The sequence below is a fragment of the Anomalospiza imberbis genome, chromosome 13, assembly GCF_031753505.1.
Source record: "Anomalospiza imberbis isolate Cuckoo-Finch-1a 21T00152 chromosome 13, ASM3175350v1, whole genome shotgun sequence".
NCBI lineage: Eukaryota > Metazoa > Chordata > Aves > Passeriformes > Viduidae > Anomalospiza > Anomalospiza imberbis.
The window spans coordinates 15260001-15275599 of NC_089693.1; the positions used below are offsets into that span (position 1 = coordinate 15260001).

The 15599-nt window shown below is 40.8% G+C and overlaps 2 protein-coding genes across 2 annotated transcripts in view; one reads left to right on the forward strand and one right to left on the reverse strand.

The window, feature by feature from the left end:
- The window catches only part of MCEE (methylmalonyl-CoA epimerase), a 10176-nt gene extending 4121 nt beyond the window's left edge, over window positions 1-6055 (reverse strand). Inside the window, exons 1-3 of the mRNA XM_068204156.1 lie at window positions 6004-6055; window positions 2030-2370; window positions 1-554 (exon numbers count right to left, since the gene is read on the reverse strand). The exon at window positions 1-554 is cut by the window's left edge and continues 4121 nt beyond it. Coding sequence (XP_068060257.1) covers window positions 402-554; window positions 2030-2370; window positions 6004-6034 — 525 coding nt within the window. The 5' untranslated portion in view covers window positions 6035-6055 and the 3' untranslated portion in view covers window positions 1-401. The remainder of the gene's footprint in view (window positions 555-2029; window positions 2371-6003) is intronic.
- Window positions 6056-7612: 1557 nt separating this feature from the next.
- MPHOSPH10 (M-phase phosphoprotein 10) lies at window positions 7613-14661 on the forward strand. Its single transcript, XM_068204155.1, has 11 exons — window positions 7613-7872; window positions 8360-9023; window positions 9786-9940; window positions 10320-10491; window positions 10769-10910; window positions 11353-11420; window positions 12079-12216; window positions 12422-12532; window positions 12770-12877; window positions 13381-13611; window positions 14443-14661. The coding sequence occupies exons 1-11, from the start codon at window positions 7628-7630 to the stop codon at window positions 14590-14592; spliced, it is 2184 nt and encodes a 727-aa protein (XP_068060256.1). The 5' UTR covers window positions 7613-7627; the 3' UTR covers window positions 14593-14661.
- Window positions 14662-15599: the final 938 nt, after the last annotated feature.

Sequence of the window (15599 nt, forward strand, 5' to 3'; positions counted from 1 at the left end):
ATGTCTAAGCTATATTGTTGTCACTGGGAAGTGGGTCTCTGCTCTGAAATGTAGAGCAAAATAATGCAGCTTGACCTAGAAACTGCATCATTTCTGTGGCTACAGAGGTAAAATCTTGCTGCAAACAGGCAACATAAGATAAATTACTATGGCACACATGTAATTTAGCTCTTGTATTTGTGTATAGAATCACAGAGAATTCAAAAAATGCCAACATATTAGATCAGCAACACCAGCAAAGACAGACCCTAAATCTGTAGCACTATTTCAGTACTCAAAAGCTGTACTTAATCCATGGGAATTTCAATGAATTTGTAAAGACTGAATACCACATCAATATTCCCAGCACCAGCTCAGGAACTTCACAACTCTTCTATTGTTTAATTTATGAATATTGCAGCTCAAGCTTGCTCAAGTTCCACGAGGACTCCATGGCAATCTTTAGGGTGAAGAAAAATCACAGGTTTGCCATGTGCACCTATTTTTGGCTCTTCACTCAATATTCGTATCTTTTTTTTCTTCAGTTCTGTCATAGCCGCTTTTATGTCATCAACCTTTTAAAAAAGATACAGTTCACACAAATTAACATGTATTATGCAGATTTTACATTTAGGAGCAATAACAATTCCTTATTGAAATGTTATTTCTAAGTTCTAATATAATTCTGAAAATAAGTTATAAACCATTTTAAAACATCTAGTATAAAAAAAATGACAGGAGATTGCATTTGTTATTTCAAGCTTTTCTAAAATACCATTTAAATGGATTGTGCAATATTTAAGAAATTAATAAACAAAATCATTCATGCCAAAGCATTTTTTTTGTTGTTACTCCATAAGGACTCCATCAGTAATCTAAATTCTGCATTACTTTCTGCTCTCCATAACTAAAGAAAAACACCTGCCTTTTATAAGTGATGACAGAGCACTGACTCATTAAATGCTGGTGAAAAAGGGAGGGCAGTGGGCAGAAGGTAAAAGTCCCTTTTAGATTTATGTATTCTTCTTCTGAGTAGGTTAAGGTTCATAAAGTTTCCTAAGGAAAAAAGCTTGGAATAATCAAAAATGTATCCAGATGTGGTCTTCCTATTGAGCTTAACTGTAATAATAGCCATTAAAACAGTATTTCAGTACAGTTTCCTACAGATATATGTAATTAACAAAAATATGTCTATACTGTGCACTGTGATCTGAAGTTCTGATGTCATCATCTAATGAAATTTGAGTTTTCCTAAAACTTTGATGCATTCATTTTTTGAAATAATAATATTTACCCTCATTTCAGAAAATTCAATAGTCAGTAATCAATAAAGACCTAAAATTAAGGTAGCATCACTGCTATTTTCAAAGGCTGAGGTGTCTGCACATAACTTGGTGAATAAACTCTTCTCCCAGTGCCATGGTAGGGAAGAAGGAAATTCCTAGCTTTAATCCAGAAGAACAGACATCACTTATTTCCTACCCATTTGCAGTAGTTTTGTTCATGAATATCCCAAACTCACTACAGTTCTTCCTACATACAACTACCAGACTGCAAAACAAAAAGGAATGACTGTCAAATTACCTAAACTAAAAAGGTCACATGTGACATGGCCCCCTCCAGATTCTTTCCCTGAGCAGAAAAGCCACAGCAGCTGCTGCTCCTGTCCTGCAGAGATGGCCTGAAGAGGAGTCTGGGCTCAGCTGGAATGAACCCCTGCACCCCCAAGGATGAGTGACAGTAAACAGTGGGAAGCCTTTGGGTGCATCCATGCTAGAAAGTACCAGGCTTGGATTGCTCTCTTACTCTACTGCGTCCAGCACGGTTTTCACTGCAGGTATTAAATCTGGTCAGGAGTAATTTAATTCCTTCTCAAAATACTTACCTTTTTTGAAACTATTCACCTATCAAAACATCTGTCTAAATTTCCCTTTGTATAAGAGAGAAATATGACAACCTTATATGTTAGTTCTTGACACAGGGCAAACTTATTAAAATATGCATACTTGAATGTATCTATCTTATTACAAGAAATATTATGTTAAAATACCTCAATGCAGATATGATGCATTCCTCCAGTCTTGTTTTTTTGCAGGAAGCTTGCAATTGGACTTTTCTCTCCTAAAGGATGTAGAAGTTCCAGCTTGGTATTTCCCAGCTCCACAAAAACAGTGTAGACACCATGTTCAGGAAGAGCAACAGTGTCACTCACCTGGGCTCCTAACACATCTTTATACAAGGACTGAGCTTTCTCCAAATCAGGCACTGCGATTGCCACGTGATTAAGTCGGCCCAGTTTCCACAAACAGCTTGGAATGTTTTGTGAGAAGGACTTTGATGATGAGAGAGTTCGTACTGTGGGAGTGGAAGTCTGCAATCTGCTAAGAAGCCCTGAAAAACAAGTGAATAGCACTGACACGATGCTTTCTCAAAAGTCTCAGCGCCTGCTCTTTCCCCTATAAAGGCCTGCAGAGCTGCCAAGGCATTGGCACACCCTTGTGCAATGCTCAGGGTAGCCTGAGAGCAAGGAAACAGTTACTTTGTTTTCAGACTAAGTAAATATTCAGAAGTATTAAAAGAATAATAAAAAACCAAAGCAGATTCAAATGTGGTGTAAATCTTTATGTATGCCTGTTGAAGACAGGAAAACAGGACCAATTGTAAAGGCCAACTCTATAATGTGTTTAAAAGTGACTTTTGAAATTTTCAAAGCCTCTTATGAAATAGAGAAAGAAATAAGGATATGCCTATACATCTCAAAATTATAGCAAACAAACAAAAAAGATCTCAAAAAAGAAAGATATAAAATAAGGGTACTTACAAATTAATTACCTTAAAAATTAATCTGTCAGTACTAGAATCTAAAGGGGTTGGGGGTGAGAAGAAATTGCAACAGTATCAGTTGTTTCTAGAACCAAAATTAGAATTCGATTAAAGGACACATTCATAAAAACCACATTATAATTCCATGCCAGTTTGCTTTAGGCCAAGTCAGAGCCTCAAGGCCAAGCTAGAGGCATCTTAGCCTTTTGGGAGTCTTTGAGGCATTCTTTGCTTTAAAGTCACAAATGTGCTATTTTGCTAAGAGACTGTGCCAATGATGCACTGAGATTCTGGATGCTTTGCAGCACACTGAGGATAGATAGCCTGCCTGGGCTCTTGGTACTCTGTAAGGTCAGTAATAGCTGTAAATTAAATCAGCTTTGCTTCACAGTATGGAACTGAGAGCTACCATTCCACAGGAATTCAAGATTCTACAGCTACCAGTTAATTTTTCTTCAAAAACTGATAAACCCTTAAACCTAAGTCTTTCTGAGCATGGTGCTGTGATGGAGGAAGAAATGTTTGCATGTATTTGACACTTAAAATTACAACATGCAATGTGCATATTAGCAAGGACTCAGTATCACAAAAGTAAGTCTATTCACAATATTCTGATGATAATAAATCAACATCCTGCATTAAGTATTTCTAGAAACTTGTCCAGTGCTGCAAGTAACTGCCCTGCAGTATTTCTTGCCAGGCTTTCACACAGTCCATTCTGTCATCTCCTTCATCACAGCCAGAAGTTCTGGACAATTCTTTCAGTTGGTACCTTCAGGCTATCATACTGGTACAGGAGAGCAACTGCTTTTCAATTTCTTACGCGTTAAAAAAAAAATCCCTTCGAAATTTCCGCATGAAAAATAAAATTTTGTTTTTCAAATGTCTGTGCAAAAACTATTTTGTAGAAACACTTGCCATGTCAATGCAGATGAATCAGGGTGAACCACGTTATTCCATGAGGGAGCAGTACTGTGCAATGCCTCAAATGCACGAGGTACAAACATGCATGGTTAAAGGCATGTCTACTTAACTAATATAGGGTTTGACAGTTAACCGGAGTAAATAAATGTGTTATAAAAGTAACAACCCCCCAATATCTGCTATACAGTCTTTCCTGCCCACTTAAGCTTCTACTGAAGTAGCTCTGTTTTGTACTGTAATTTCTTAAGACATGATTCAATTTTTGCTGAAGCAAGAGATATTTTTCCACTTGGAGGAAGGCAGTATTCTCCAAATAAGAAAAATCCTTTGAAAGAGAAGGATCCCTTGCTATATAATTTATTATGTATTCCAGAGCCTTTTACTGTTTTATTTTTTCTTCCAAATATTAACAGACTGCAGTTCAACAGAAATACTACTAATGTAGATATTTTTTTCAAGCAGTCTTTACTAATGTAAAGGCAAGGATTTTCCCATTCTTTTAACATCTGACATCTGTAGTTCTTGCTGTGCTTCACACAGGGCATATGACCACAGTTATCAACAGTTATTGTAATTTAATTTGTTTTTTTTTCTATTTCAAGTAAATAGACAAGGACTGTTTTTTACTCAGCCACTTGTGAAGCATTAGAAAAAATAATAGAAAATGCTCTTTCTTATGGGTTCTGCCCCATATTTGATTTCTTGTGTGGTTTCCTGGGAAGACAGTAGACTGAAAAAGTGAAGTATATTCCTAGGATTCTTGTGAAGTCAAAGATACTTAAATGCTCATTCATATAAGCATTTATTTTATGAAGTCTTGTGAATTTATCCTAGCTCTAGTCAGATGCATACAGAGTATTAATTTTAAATCCATAATTGAATTGACTGAGATTAAACAAAAAGCATTTGTATTTTTCTTGCATTATCTAGATTAGTAACTATATAGATTACTTAAAATTCTAATCTTCTAACCCAATAATCAAAACTTGCCCTGCAGTGAAAAAGAAAGCTTTTCAGCAAACTTCAGATTGAAACCATATCATCTCCATGATTCCAGGAAATAAACACTTGAATTTATATATACATCACAAAATTAGTTCCATAGTATATAACCTTCTTCAGCTTCATTTGAAGACTATTTAAAAATTGATCTATTTGGGGATCATTCTATTGATGACTGACTGATCTACTTGTAGTATGCACATCAGAGTTTAAATATACAGTTGTGCCAAGTAAGGGTTACATTCTTTAACCAAGCAGATTATGAAGTAACAAGTCTGAAGTACCTCATAAACTGAGATCTTCACCCTTCAAATGTTTATTTGTAGCCTTGTTTTTTGCTTCTGATGTGGAGCAGTGTTCATTGACTTAATCAAGGAAACTAAGGAATCAAATACAAGCCAAATCCAACTGAACTCAATCAAGTTCTCTATGGGAAGGTTTTACAACAGTGGGTTGCATTAAGCACCTTGTCATGGGCACTGCTTTATCGTCACTCTTTTCAGGTGGAAACGAACTCCCAAAGCATGGAGAGGATGCTGTTACCATAGAGAATCTGGCACACAGGGGCTGTGTGTTCACTCTCTGGACCAAAAGGAGAAAGGGCTTATTATGGTCATTCTTAAATTCCAGCAACTTCAAGGTGGTGTGAGCATCTTGGGAACTCTGGAAGCCATCTGGGCTCACAGTACTGCTCTGCTCTGTGCTGGACGGGACTTTCGGGAATCAAGACGGGCTCCACAGCTCAAGGGAGCCGTGTCTCAGTGTGCTGTGGCTCTTGTTCCCTCCTTCAAAGTGCAGTCATACAAAGGTGTTTCCATTCCCAGTATCCTACTGATCGATCAGTGACGGCATTGAGCCTCTCATTCACTTTGCTCCTGGCCTGGGGCTACCAAGTAAAATGGTGTGGTTTAGGTATTGTGAGTTTAACCTACCCTATCAGAGTGAGCAGTACAGGTTATTATCGTAAACGGGGAATTATTTTGAATTTGACCTCCAAACCACACCTCAAAAAAGACAAGTTCCTCCCTGCACCTTAAGTTTGGCGTTGCTCTGTAAGTTTACCCTATGCAGCTAATGTCAGTCGTTAATGTGCCCGTCAGTTGGATCGGGAGAACTTGTTTTTATTTACAGAAGCGGCAGCTTCCTTCGGCCTGCGAAGCTCTCACGGGGAGATCGGCCGGGCCGGAGCACACACCGCGACCCGCGGCCGCCCCGTGCCGGCCCCGCCGCCGCCGCCCGCGCTCCCGCCGCCCGCCCGCCGCCGCCCCGCGTTACCGGCCGCTCCGCGCCGCAGCACCGCCGCCATCTCAGCGCCGCCCTCGCCGGCACCGCCCGTGCGGGCCCGGCGCCAGCGCGGCGTGCCCAGCGCCAGCGCGGCGTGCCCGGGGCCAGCGCGGCGTGCCGGGAGGGGCCGAGCCCGGCTGCACAGCGCCGCTGGACCTGCAGCCCGCGCCCGGAACGGCCCAGACCTGGCAGAGGACATGCCCGAGAGGCCTGCGGCAGAAAGGGCATTTGCTGAGGAGGTTTCCTGAGCAAATCCCACAGAATCAGGTTGGAAAAGACGACCGAGTTCATCCAGTCCAAACTATTACTGAACACGCTTTTGTCAACTAAACCAGAGCTCTAAGTGCCACATCCAGACCTCCCTTAAACACCTCCAGGAACAGTAACTCCACCACCTCCCTAGGCAGCCCATTCAAGTATCTAATCACCCTTTCTGAGAAGAAATTTCTTCTGATGTCCAACCTGACCAACCTCTCCCCTGGTGCAGCTTGAGACCGTGTCCTCTTACCCTGTCACCAGGACAATTGACACCAGGCGGGTGTCTGGCTGAACCCTCTTGGTGTAGGGAGTTCTAGAGGGCAATAAGGTCACCCCAAGCCTCCTTTTCTCCAGGCTGAGGCCCCCCAGCTCCCTCAGCTGCTCCCCATCCGACTTGCTCTCCAGAACAGACCTTTTCCAGGTCTGTTGACATTCTCTGGACTTGCTCCAGCATCTCAATGTCCTTCCTGAACTGAGGGGCCCGGAACTGGGCCCAGAACTCAAGGGTGGCCTTACCAGTGCAGAATACAGGGGAAGAAGCACTTCCCTGGTCCTGTTGGCCATGCTGTTCCTGATACAGACTGGGATGCCAGGAAGCATTGTGCCAGAGAGAGCCAGGACAGTGAGCAGGCTGTCTGCTGATGCTGCACTCTTGCTGTGTCAGGCACAGCACACTGCGAGTTGCTGAGATATAAGTATCTCAGTAGATAAACAGCTTGTGCAACTTCAAATCCTCATCTGTGACATTGCAGGGCAGTTTTTTCTCTGCACTGAAAAGACTTCATGTATTAGTTAGGAAAGAAGCAGGAAAGCGGCAGAGGCAGGAGCAGTATTGAAGTTAAAAGGTTAGTCAGAGTTTTGGATCACGTTGCAGAAGGGCTGTGTGGGTGGCTGAAAACACAAGGGTCTGTGGGTGTAGGGTTTAATTTGGCTTTATAAAATAAACCTTAAGAAGCTACATGATGTAAGAGGGGGCTTGAAGAGCACTGGGCAGTGCTGTGTGGATGGTGAAGGGTGTGTGTGAGTGCCTTGTTAGCCTGAACTTGTAGACACCAGGTAAGATCAGGTGTTTTGCCGGCAGAATCAGCTGGAAATGTGCAGCTCCAAAATAGCCCTTGTATCTAGGTCAGAGATTCAAAACTGTGAAGTAGGATGACTGTAGGTTCACTATATTTAGAGCAGGTTTCCCAGTGCTGATGCAAATCCCAGTCTGCAGCAACACCGCGCCCTTCCCAGGGCGGGAGGCAGCAGCCATCGAGCATGACTGCCATACCGTGCTGGGGGTTCTGGGAGAACGAGGCGCTTCTAACAGAGGGCTGAGCCAGGGGGCGGGGATGCTTTCGTTCAGGAGCCGGGAATGCCCCGGCTCGGGAAGCGGGGCGGGGCAGAGCTCCGCGGGCGGAACCACTGTGTGCGGAACCTTGGCGGCGGCCGCGGGAGCCGCCGGGGTCCGAGCGCTGCGCCGCGCGGCGGAGGCGGTGCCGGAGCCCCACGTGTGCGCGGGGCGATGGCGGCGGTGCCGGGCATCCAGGGCATCCAGGGGATCAAGACGTGCCTCAGGGTGGCGGGAGCAGCGGCGGCGCGCCCCGAGTGCTTCCTCAGGTACCGCGGGGCGGCGGGGGGAGGCATTGGTAGCCCTGGAGAAAAGCCTTCTACACCTACCCAGGTGTAAAAGTTGAGGAGTGAGGCGGTGGAGAAGCGCACTTAGATCTCTGCAACCTGGGGTCTGGCTCTTGGACGACTGAGGTGTTTAGTGCTGTACCGTTTACTTCCCCAAAATGTCTGGAGTGCTTAAATAAGATCAACATATTGTAAGATGCAGCTGTAGAAAGCTGGAATTTTCTGACCAGCTGCTGCTTCCTACACGAAGTGTAGTAAAGTTGAAAGGATTAAGAACGTGGTGATTTTTTTTCTGTGACTGGGTAGTAGCAGTACAAGCGATGTGTGGAAAGTTAAGCCGCAGCAGTAGCTACTGAAAGGTGCTGTTCTGTAGCACCAGAGAACCAAAGCAGGTACAACAAGAGCAGCCGTGTGACCGTGTGGTTGACTTAGTGGAAAATGTTAAGTTCTTTTATTTTTCTGCTCTCAGTGTGCAGGATGGGCTGGCTGCCGACTTCAGAGCGATGACAAAGACTCTCTACGATTTGAATAAAGGAAGTAGCATAGTTCGTGGTGGCCCCCTAAAAGAGCTGGTGATAGAAAAGTTTGATGAAGAACAGATTTGGCAGCAGCTAGAGCTCCAGAACAATGCAGTTCTTGATTTCTTCAAGAAATCCATTGCAAGGGATGCCGAGGATGAAGATCTTTGCCTTCTCTCAGACCAGGAAGAGGATGGCTCTGATGCAGAGACCAGCAGTGACAAGGAGTTGGAAGACAACATAATGGAAGCAGAAACTGAACAGATGAATGTGTATACAAAAGGTAAAGATAAAACTAAAGCTAAAGAAAAGCAAAGTAAACTCAGAGAAAGCATAATGCAGAAATATAGTGATGAGGATTCTGATATTGACTTTGATATTGAAGCACTGGAGCAACAAGCTAAAACAGCCAAGGAAACCACATTGAGAAAGAAGGGGAGAAAATCTGTAGTGGATGACAAGTTTTTCAAGCTAGCTGAGATGGAAGCTTTTTTAGAACATGCAGAGAAGGAAGACAAAGAAGAAGAAGAAGAAGAAGAAGGAGATGATGACATTAATTATTTTGAAGACATTATCTCAGATGATGAGGAAGACTCTGAAGAAGCTAAAGTCAAAGTGAGTTTTTTCCTTTAAATCAAGATCTGGTATCTATTACGATGACCATAAAGTGTTTAACTCTGTAGAAACTGCCAAGTTACATTTTTTCATGTGACTAATGATTACTTCTGAAGCTTTACTTTAACAATTAATATCTGGTAAGAAAATTTCCTGGTGTCGAAGGACATAGCATCCTGCTATTCCAGTCTCTCCTTACATGGGCCTTGGGCTTTTAGACAAATAAAAGAAGAGATAATACCCACAGGAAATCAGAGACCTTGAAGAATTGCAGAATAGGTGACCCAGCAAATGAAAAAGATTCATCACTCAGCATCTGGCAATTAGAGATCACTAAGTTGGCTGATGCAGAGCAAAGGGCTTTTTCCAGGGACATGGCCTTGTAATTCTGATACAACTTAAACTGATGAGTAATTGATTCAAAAATAAGTATTTTGTTTTTTAATATTACCAGACATCCTCACTAGCAAGTAAGAAATAGATCCAGGAATCTGTGTGCATTCTAACAAGTATTTGGCAAAATCTACAGCTCCTTGACTTCGGTATGTGTAAGTGGTAGAGAACTGTAAACACCAGGAAAAGAAATCAGTTTTACTATGACACCCTACCACAGGTTAATGCATCACTACCCTGAATTACTGTTGCACAAGAAGTGCTGTTCCCCAGGCACTAAAGACTTCAAAAGACAAGATACTCTTTGATTTCTGTCAGTCTTAACAGCTGTGGTTTGTTCATTTCTTTCTTTCCCTTTCACCTTTTTAGCCAGTTAAAAGTTCTAGAGATATGATATACAAAGATTTCTTTGATCCAGTTGATGATGATGATGGTGATGATGATTCAGCTAATGATGCTGAAGAGGATCAGGAAGAGGAAGCAGACAGTGCCATTGAAGAGCAAAATGAAGGAAGTATGTCTGAGTAAGTAAAATGCGGGTAAAATGTTCTCATCATTTTACACAGAAGTAAAGCAGAAAATACTGAGAATGCCACGCTCACTCTGGTCATAGTTTGCCATTCTCAGTTAATGGTTGTACGTTCATGGTTTGTGTTGTCAACTTACTGAATTTTTTTAAAATATTGTCTCTTGATCTTTATTTGAATAAAGCATTTAAGAGTCGTTCAACATTATTTTTATTATCCAGAAGTTTCCCTAATGTCCTCTACCTTTAGGGGGATCCTTGAAACCTTTTGTAAACTGTAAGTTACTTGTAACAGGTAAACATCTAAGGGCTGAAATATCTTCATGTGAAAAATTATAAAGGCTTCTCAACTTTTATATTAAATATTATTGTTACAGGTTTGAGGATATGGATGAAATGGTGGAGCACATGAGAAGTAAAGAAGCTTCTAAAAAAGTAACTTTCAATTTACCAGATGACAGTGAAGCAGAAGATGTAACTGAAGGGCAGTTAGAGAAGGGCATCAATCCCAGTGAAATAAAGTCATCATTTGAGAAGAGACAGGAAAAGGTAATTTTGGTTTGGTTTTCTTTGGGTTTTGTTCATATTTTATTTGGCTAATACTTCAAAACAGTGGCAAATAATTTTTTTTTTACTGGTTGTTTCATTTGTTCAGAGTCCAGCAAATACAAAAAAGGTATTTAAAATTTAAGGGAGAAGTGGTTTATCTACATAGATACGTCTGCAATCATATATTCCCTCATGCACCTGAAATAAATATTAATTTCTTGCTGCAAGTTTATGAATGAGTTCTGTTTTAAACTTCCTAGGAAATTGTGTTTTCCAGATGAGCAAAAAAATAAAAAGCTTGGAAGAAGCATTGTTAGAGGAGAAACCATGGCAGCTTAAAGGAGAAGTGACTGGACAGAAACGCCCTGAGAACAGTCTTTTGGAAGAAACAGTGCTTTTTGATCACGCAGTCCGAATGGGTAAGGAGAGGGACAGGGCTTTGCTCACGGCCTTCTACACCTACCCAGCCCTGTTCCAGACCATGCTGGGTGTTCTGCCCTTTGACCTTGATGAAAACACCTGTGACTCGAGAGCAGAGTAACAGGAGACCAGGCTAAACTTCTTGATGTGATTTTGAGGTTGTTTCACATTGCATTTTCACAGTGGAAACTAGAGGAAACTATAATTTCTTTTTGTTAGTTTTTAATTTACCTGCAAGTTCATAACTTTGGTGGCAGACCTAGTAATTTATCAGCCTTACATAATGTGACTTACTTTTACTTATATTTACTTACTTCACCTTCAATTGCTACATTTTTGTGAAGGTTTACTTTCTTTTTCTGTAGTTTATTCTTTATAGAACAAGACCTATTTCTTGCTGGAAAAACATTAATCTTAAAATTCTTTGCCTTTTTCTTTCAGCACCTGTGATCACAGAAGAAACTACTTTTCAGCTTGAAGATCTCATTAAACAAAGAATATTGGATGAGGTTAATATTATCTTACCTCTTCCTCCTTACATTGTTCATAGACTTGAATCACGGCACATTCCAAGGATGAGCTGGAATAATTTCCAATGTTAGATGTAAAATTATCTTAATTTCTGCAACTGGTTGTTCTTTTGTCTTGATGAATGTGTCTTTACATTTCTAAGGAGCCCTATTTTGATATCCCTGTTATATGCCAAGTTTTGGTGCACTTCAAAACAGACTGTGTGCAGATAAAACTGTAAGGAGTTTATTTGGAATATAAAGCTAGCCTGTAAGTGCTGGCTGTTATCATGACTAGTGCTCTGAGCATTCTCACACTGACCAAAACTCAGTTATTTGCTTCATTTTGCTTCAAAGCCACTGACAGGAAATTTGTATCTCACAGCTTGTTGAGCCTTACTGTTCACTGAATTTAAAAAGACGGGGAAGAGTTTGTAACTTGTTATAGTTGTTGCCTAAAACCAAGGACACAAGTAGAGATATAACTTTTATTACTTTTTTTTTTTTTTTAATAAAAGTGCAAAACTTGATGAGTCCTGGGAAGCTACATGCATAAACTAGTTAATGTGCCAGATAAGTAACTGAAAAATGTTCTAAATAAGATGTAGCTGGTACTTCACTGTAGTTGCAATTGGTTGTTACTTTATGACTTTCTCAGGCATGGGATGACGTAGTACCAAAAGAAAAGCCCAAAGAGGAAGCTTTTGAGTACAAGAAGCGGATTAGTTTGGATCATGAAAAGAGTAAGCTGAGTCTTGCTGAAATCTACGAGCAAGAATACATGAAACTTCACCAGGTAACATAAACAATGCCTTTGCTTTGGGTTTGAAGTTCTACTCTCCTGTGTTCATTTATACACTTTCCAAGTGGAAGGAATTTAGCCTTTCCTTGAATGTTCACCAGTGAAAGGGCTCTGAATTGTAAGTTGTGTTGTTATCAGTCTTGCTAAAGTAAAATAGCCTTATGAATGGTGTTACAGTTACGTTGCATTTTTAATGCAGCAAAAGACTGATGAGGAAGAAAATCCTGAACACAAAGAAATTCAGGAAATGATGGATTCACTCTTCCAGAAGCTGGATGCACTTTGTAATTTCCACTTCACACCCAAACCAGTAAGTGCATAAGGTTCATAAAGTTGGGGGCTTTCTCCCTTTTTTTTAACTGGATACTTTAAAATATATTCCAGAAATGGAAAGCTAAGTAAACATTGGTGTTTACTGAGCTAATTCTTATTTCATATTAAATGCACTGTGATTGCCTCTAAACAAGTCCAACTACTTGTGATCTTCAGTTGTCTGCCAGCTGCTGAGATGCTGTGCTCAGTCCCAAATGTGTCTCCTTATTTCTAGCCGGTGCCAGAAGTTAAAATCGTTTCAAACCTTCCAGCTATAAGTATGGAAGAAGTAGCACCAGTTGCTGTTAGTGATGCTGCTCTCTTAGCACCAGAGGAGATCAAGGTAAATATAAAATGGCATAAGGGGCTTATAGAAGGATGTACTGTCTGTCAGATCAATGGGAATTCTGCCCTTCCCATCCTGGTGGGTGGTTCCTCACCTTGTGGACTTTTTTTGGCCTAGAATTTTAGCATTGGTGGTTGTTGGGAGGTTTTGAGGGCTGAGGTGCTTTTTTTTGATATTTATTTTTCCTAACTGGGGAAAGAGTAAATTTTATTTGGCTCTAGTAGGCCATACTACTATGGTTTGGTTTGGATCTTAACTGTTATGTGGTGGTCATTGTTGTTCCAACATTTATGTGGGTATTGAGAGGGGGAAAGCTAAACAACACTAGGGCAGAGCAATTAGCATGTCCTGGATCAGCTGTACAAATCTCATTCCCAGCTTTTGTCAGTTTTTGGCTTTTGCCTTATCCTGAGCTGTCATTTGAAATAATGGAAACACTGAGACATATTTGAGTTCTGTGAAGTGAGTCTTGTCTTTTGCACTTTTATGGATCTATTTAGGAAAAGAACAAAGCTGGTGATGTAAAAACAGATGCAGAAAAGACTCCCACAGACAAAAAACGAGAACTCAGAAGGAAAAAGCTCCGTAAACGTATGAAGCGAAGGGAAAAGGAGAAACGTCAAAAGCTTCTTGAAAAGATGAAACCAGAACAAGGCACAAAACTTAGCAAAAAAGCTGCTGCAGCAAAATTACAAAGGCTTACCAAAGAAGGCAAAGCATCTCTGCTCAAGGTAAGACTAAAATCCCAAGGACAGATAATTTTTCTCTAGAGAGGAAAGGAAGCTTTTTCCCAAAGAATTACAAGTATAAGGTTGGAAAAATGTGAAAAAGCTGTATGATACTCTGTATAAAAGCATGTTGATCAGGCAGAAATGGTTTTGTGTGAGGTGCTACTTTTCTATTTATTTTGAAGTTCAAAAAGTGATGTTCTGCAAATACTAAGACATTTTCTTTATTTCCTGCCTTTAAGCCATTCCACTTCATCAAGTGAGACTGCTTGAATGCACACTGAAATTTCTATGTTCTGTATAAGCTTTGGGTAACTTAAAATGTTTTGTAATACAATATTCCTGTTTAACTTTGCCCTTTTTGTGGAGCCTTCCCTATAATCTCATCAGATTGATGTTGTTTTGCATGCTATAAAACAGTAAACTCATGCCACTTATGATGCCTTTTATTTAAAACTCTAAAAAATCTCTGAAAATTTGAAGTATGAGAAACTGATAGGAAAAATAACTTCATTACTTCCAGATGTTTGTACTTACTTTTTCAGAAGGCAAGTAGAACACAAAATACAGATACCCTATTGTAGCTCATGATGTGCAAGGGTCTGTTCTTGATGCCTGCTCTTACCTATCAGGCTAATTGCTACTTAGGAAGATAATGTAATGCTTATTTCTTTAGATAGCAGGAGTGGAATAAAAATGTGGTGAACAATATCCTTTGAAAATCACTTACCAGATCGTAAAGTGAAACACCATTATGCTTGAGTAACTAGTAAGTAATATAATGGTAGTGTTTGTACATTTCTTGGTTATAACAAATGTTTTGTCCAATGACAGGATGAAGGTAAAGACAAGGCCTTGAAATCATCCCAGGCCTTCTTTTCTCAGCTACAAGATCAAGTGAGAATGCAAATCAAAGATGCCAGCAAATTAAAGAAGAAACAGAAGAAAGAGAAAGCAATCTCTGTTCATAAACTGAAGTTGTAATTTACCTTTTGTATACAGGTACATACATATATACATCTTGTATATATTAAAATTTTCTTCTGAATTTGAGTAGGTTTTATTCTCTGATCTTTAAAATACTTTGTGAACTTCTAAGGTGATGTTCAGACAGTTTTCTGTAGATTTTACTCTTATTTTCTACCATAGAACTCTGATTTATTCTAAAAAGAAGGATTCTTGGTGTGGGTAGATAAGTATCGGTGTAAAATACTTGACATGTGCTGTGACTGTACAGTCTCTTTAATCTATAGCCCAGAGCTCTGTATCTGCTGTTATAATAGCTCTGGATCTATAGCAGGAGGAACTGCATTTATTGAAAAACTGAGGATGTATCCAGGCATTTAAATTGTAGAAATTCTACTCTGAAGTTGTGACTGGCAAAGAGGGAGGACACAAAAGATTTTTAAGCCTGTGGTGACTCAGAGGTAGGAAATTTTTAACTTAGACTGAGTCCAAGAATGGTTCGGGTCGGAAGGGACCTCAGTGGGGTCATCTGGTCCAATCTCCGGCTCAAGCAGGGTCATCCCAGAGCACAAGGCACAGGACTGCTGTGGAATAGCTGCAGTGAGAGCTCCACACCCCTCTGGGCAGCCTGATCCCGCGCTCAGTCACCTGCACAGTACAGAAGTTCTTCCTCACTCACGCTCAGGTGGAGCTTGCGGGTCTCGGTTTCTGCCCTTTGCCTCGCTCCACTGCTGGGCAGCACAGAGCAGAGCCCGGTCCTCCTCTGCAGCTCCCTGCGTACGCTGACAGGCAGGGATGAGGTCCCTTCTCTTCGTGCTTATTTTTAACACTCAGAGGAATAATCTCCCATACCAGCACCGTTTTCAGACTCCATACAAACAATAAATCTCACAGTGAAAATATTTCACTATTTGCTCTTGTCCAAACAAAAACCCCAAAAACCTCACCAACCACAAACCTCTAGCTGCTGCTCCTGTGGACCTCAGCTGTTTTCCACGCGTTGTCGTAAAAGGAAATTTTAAATC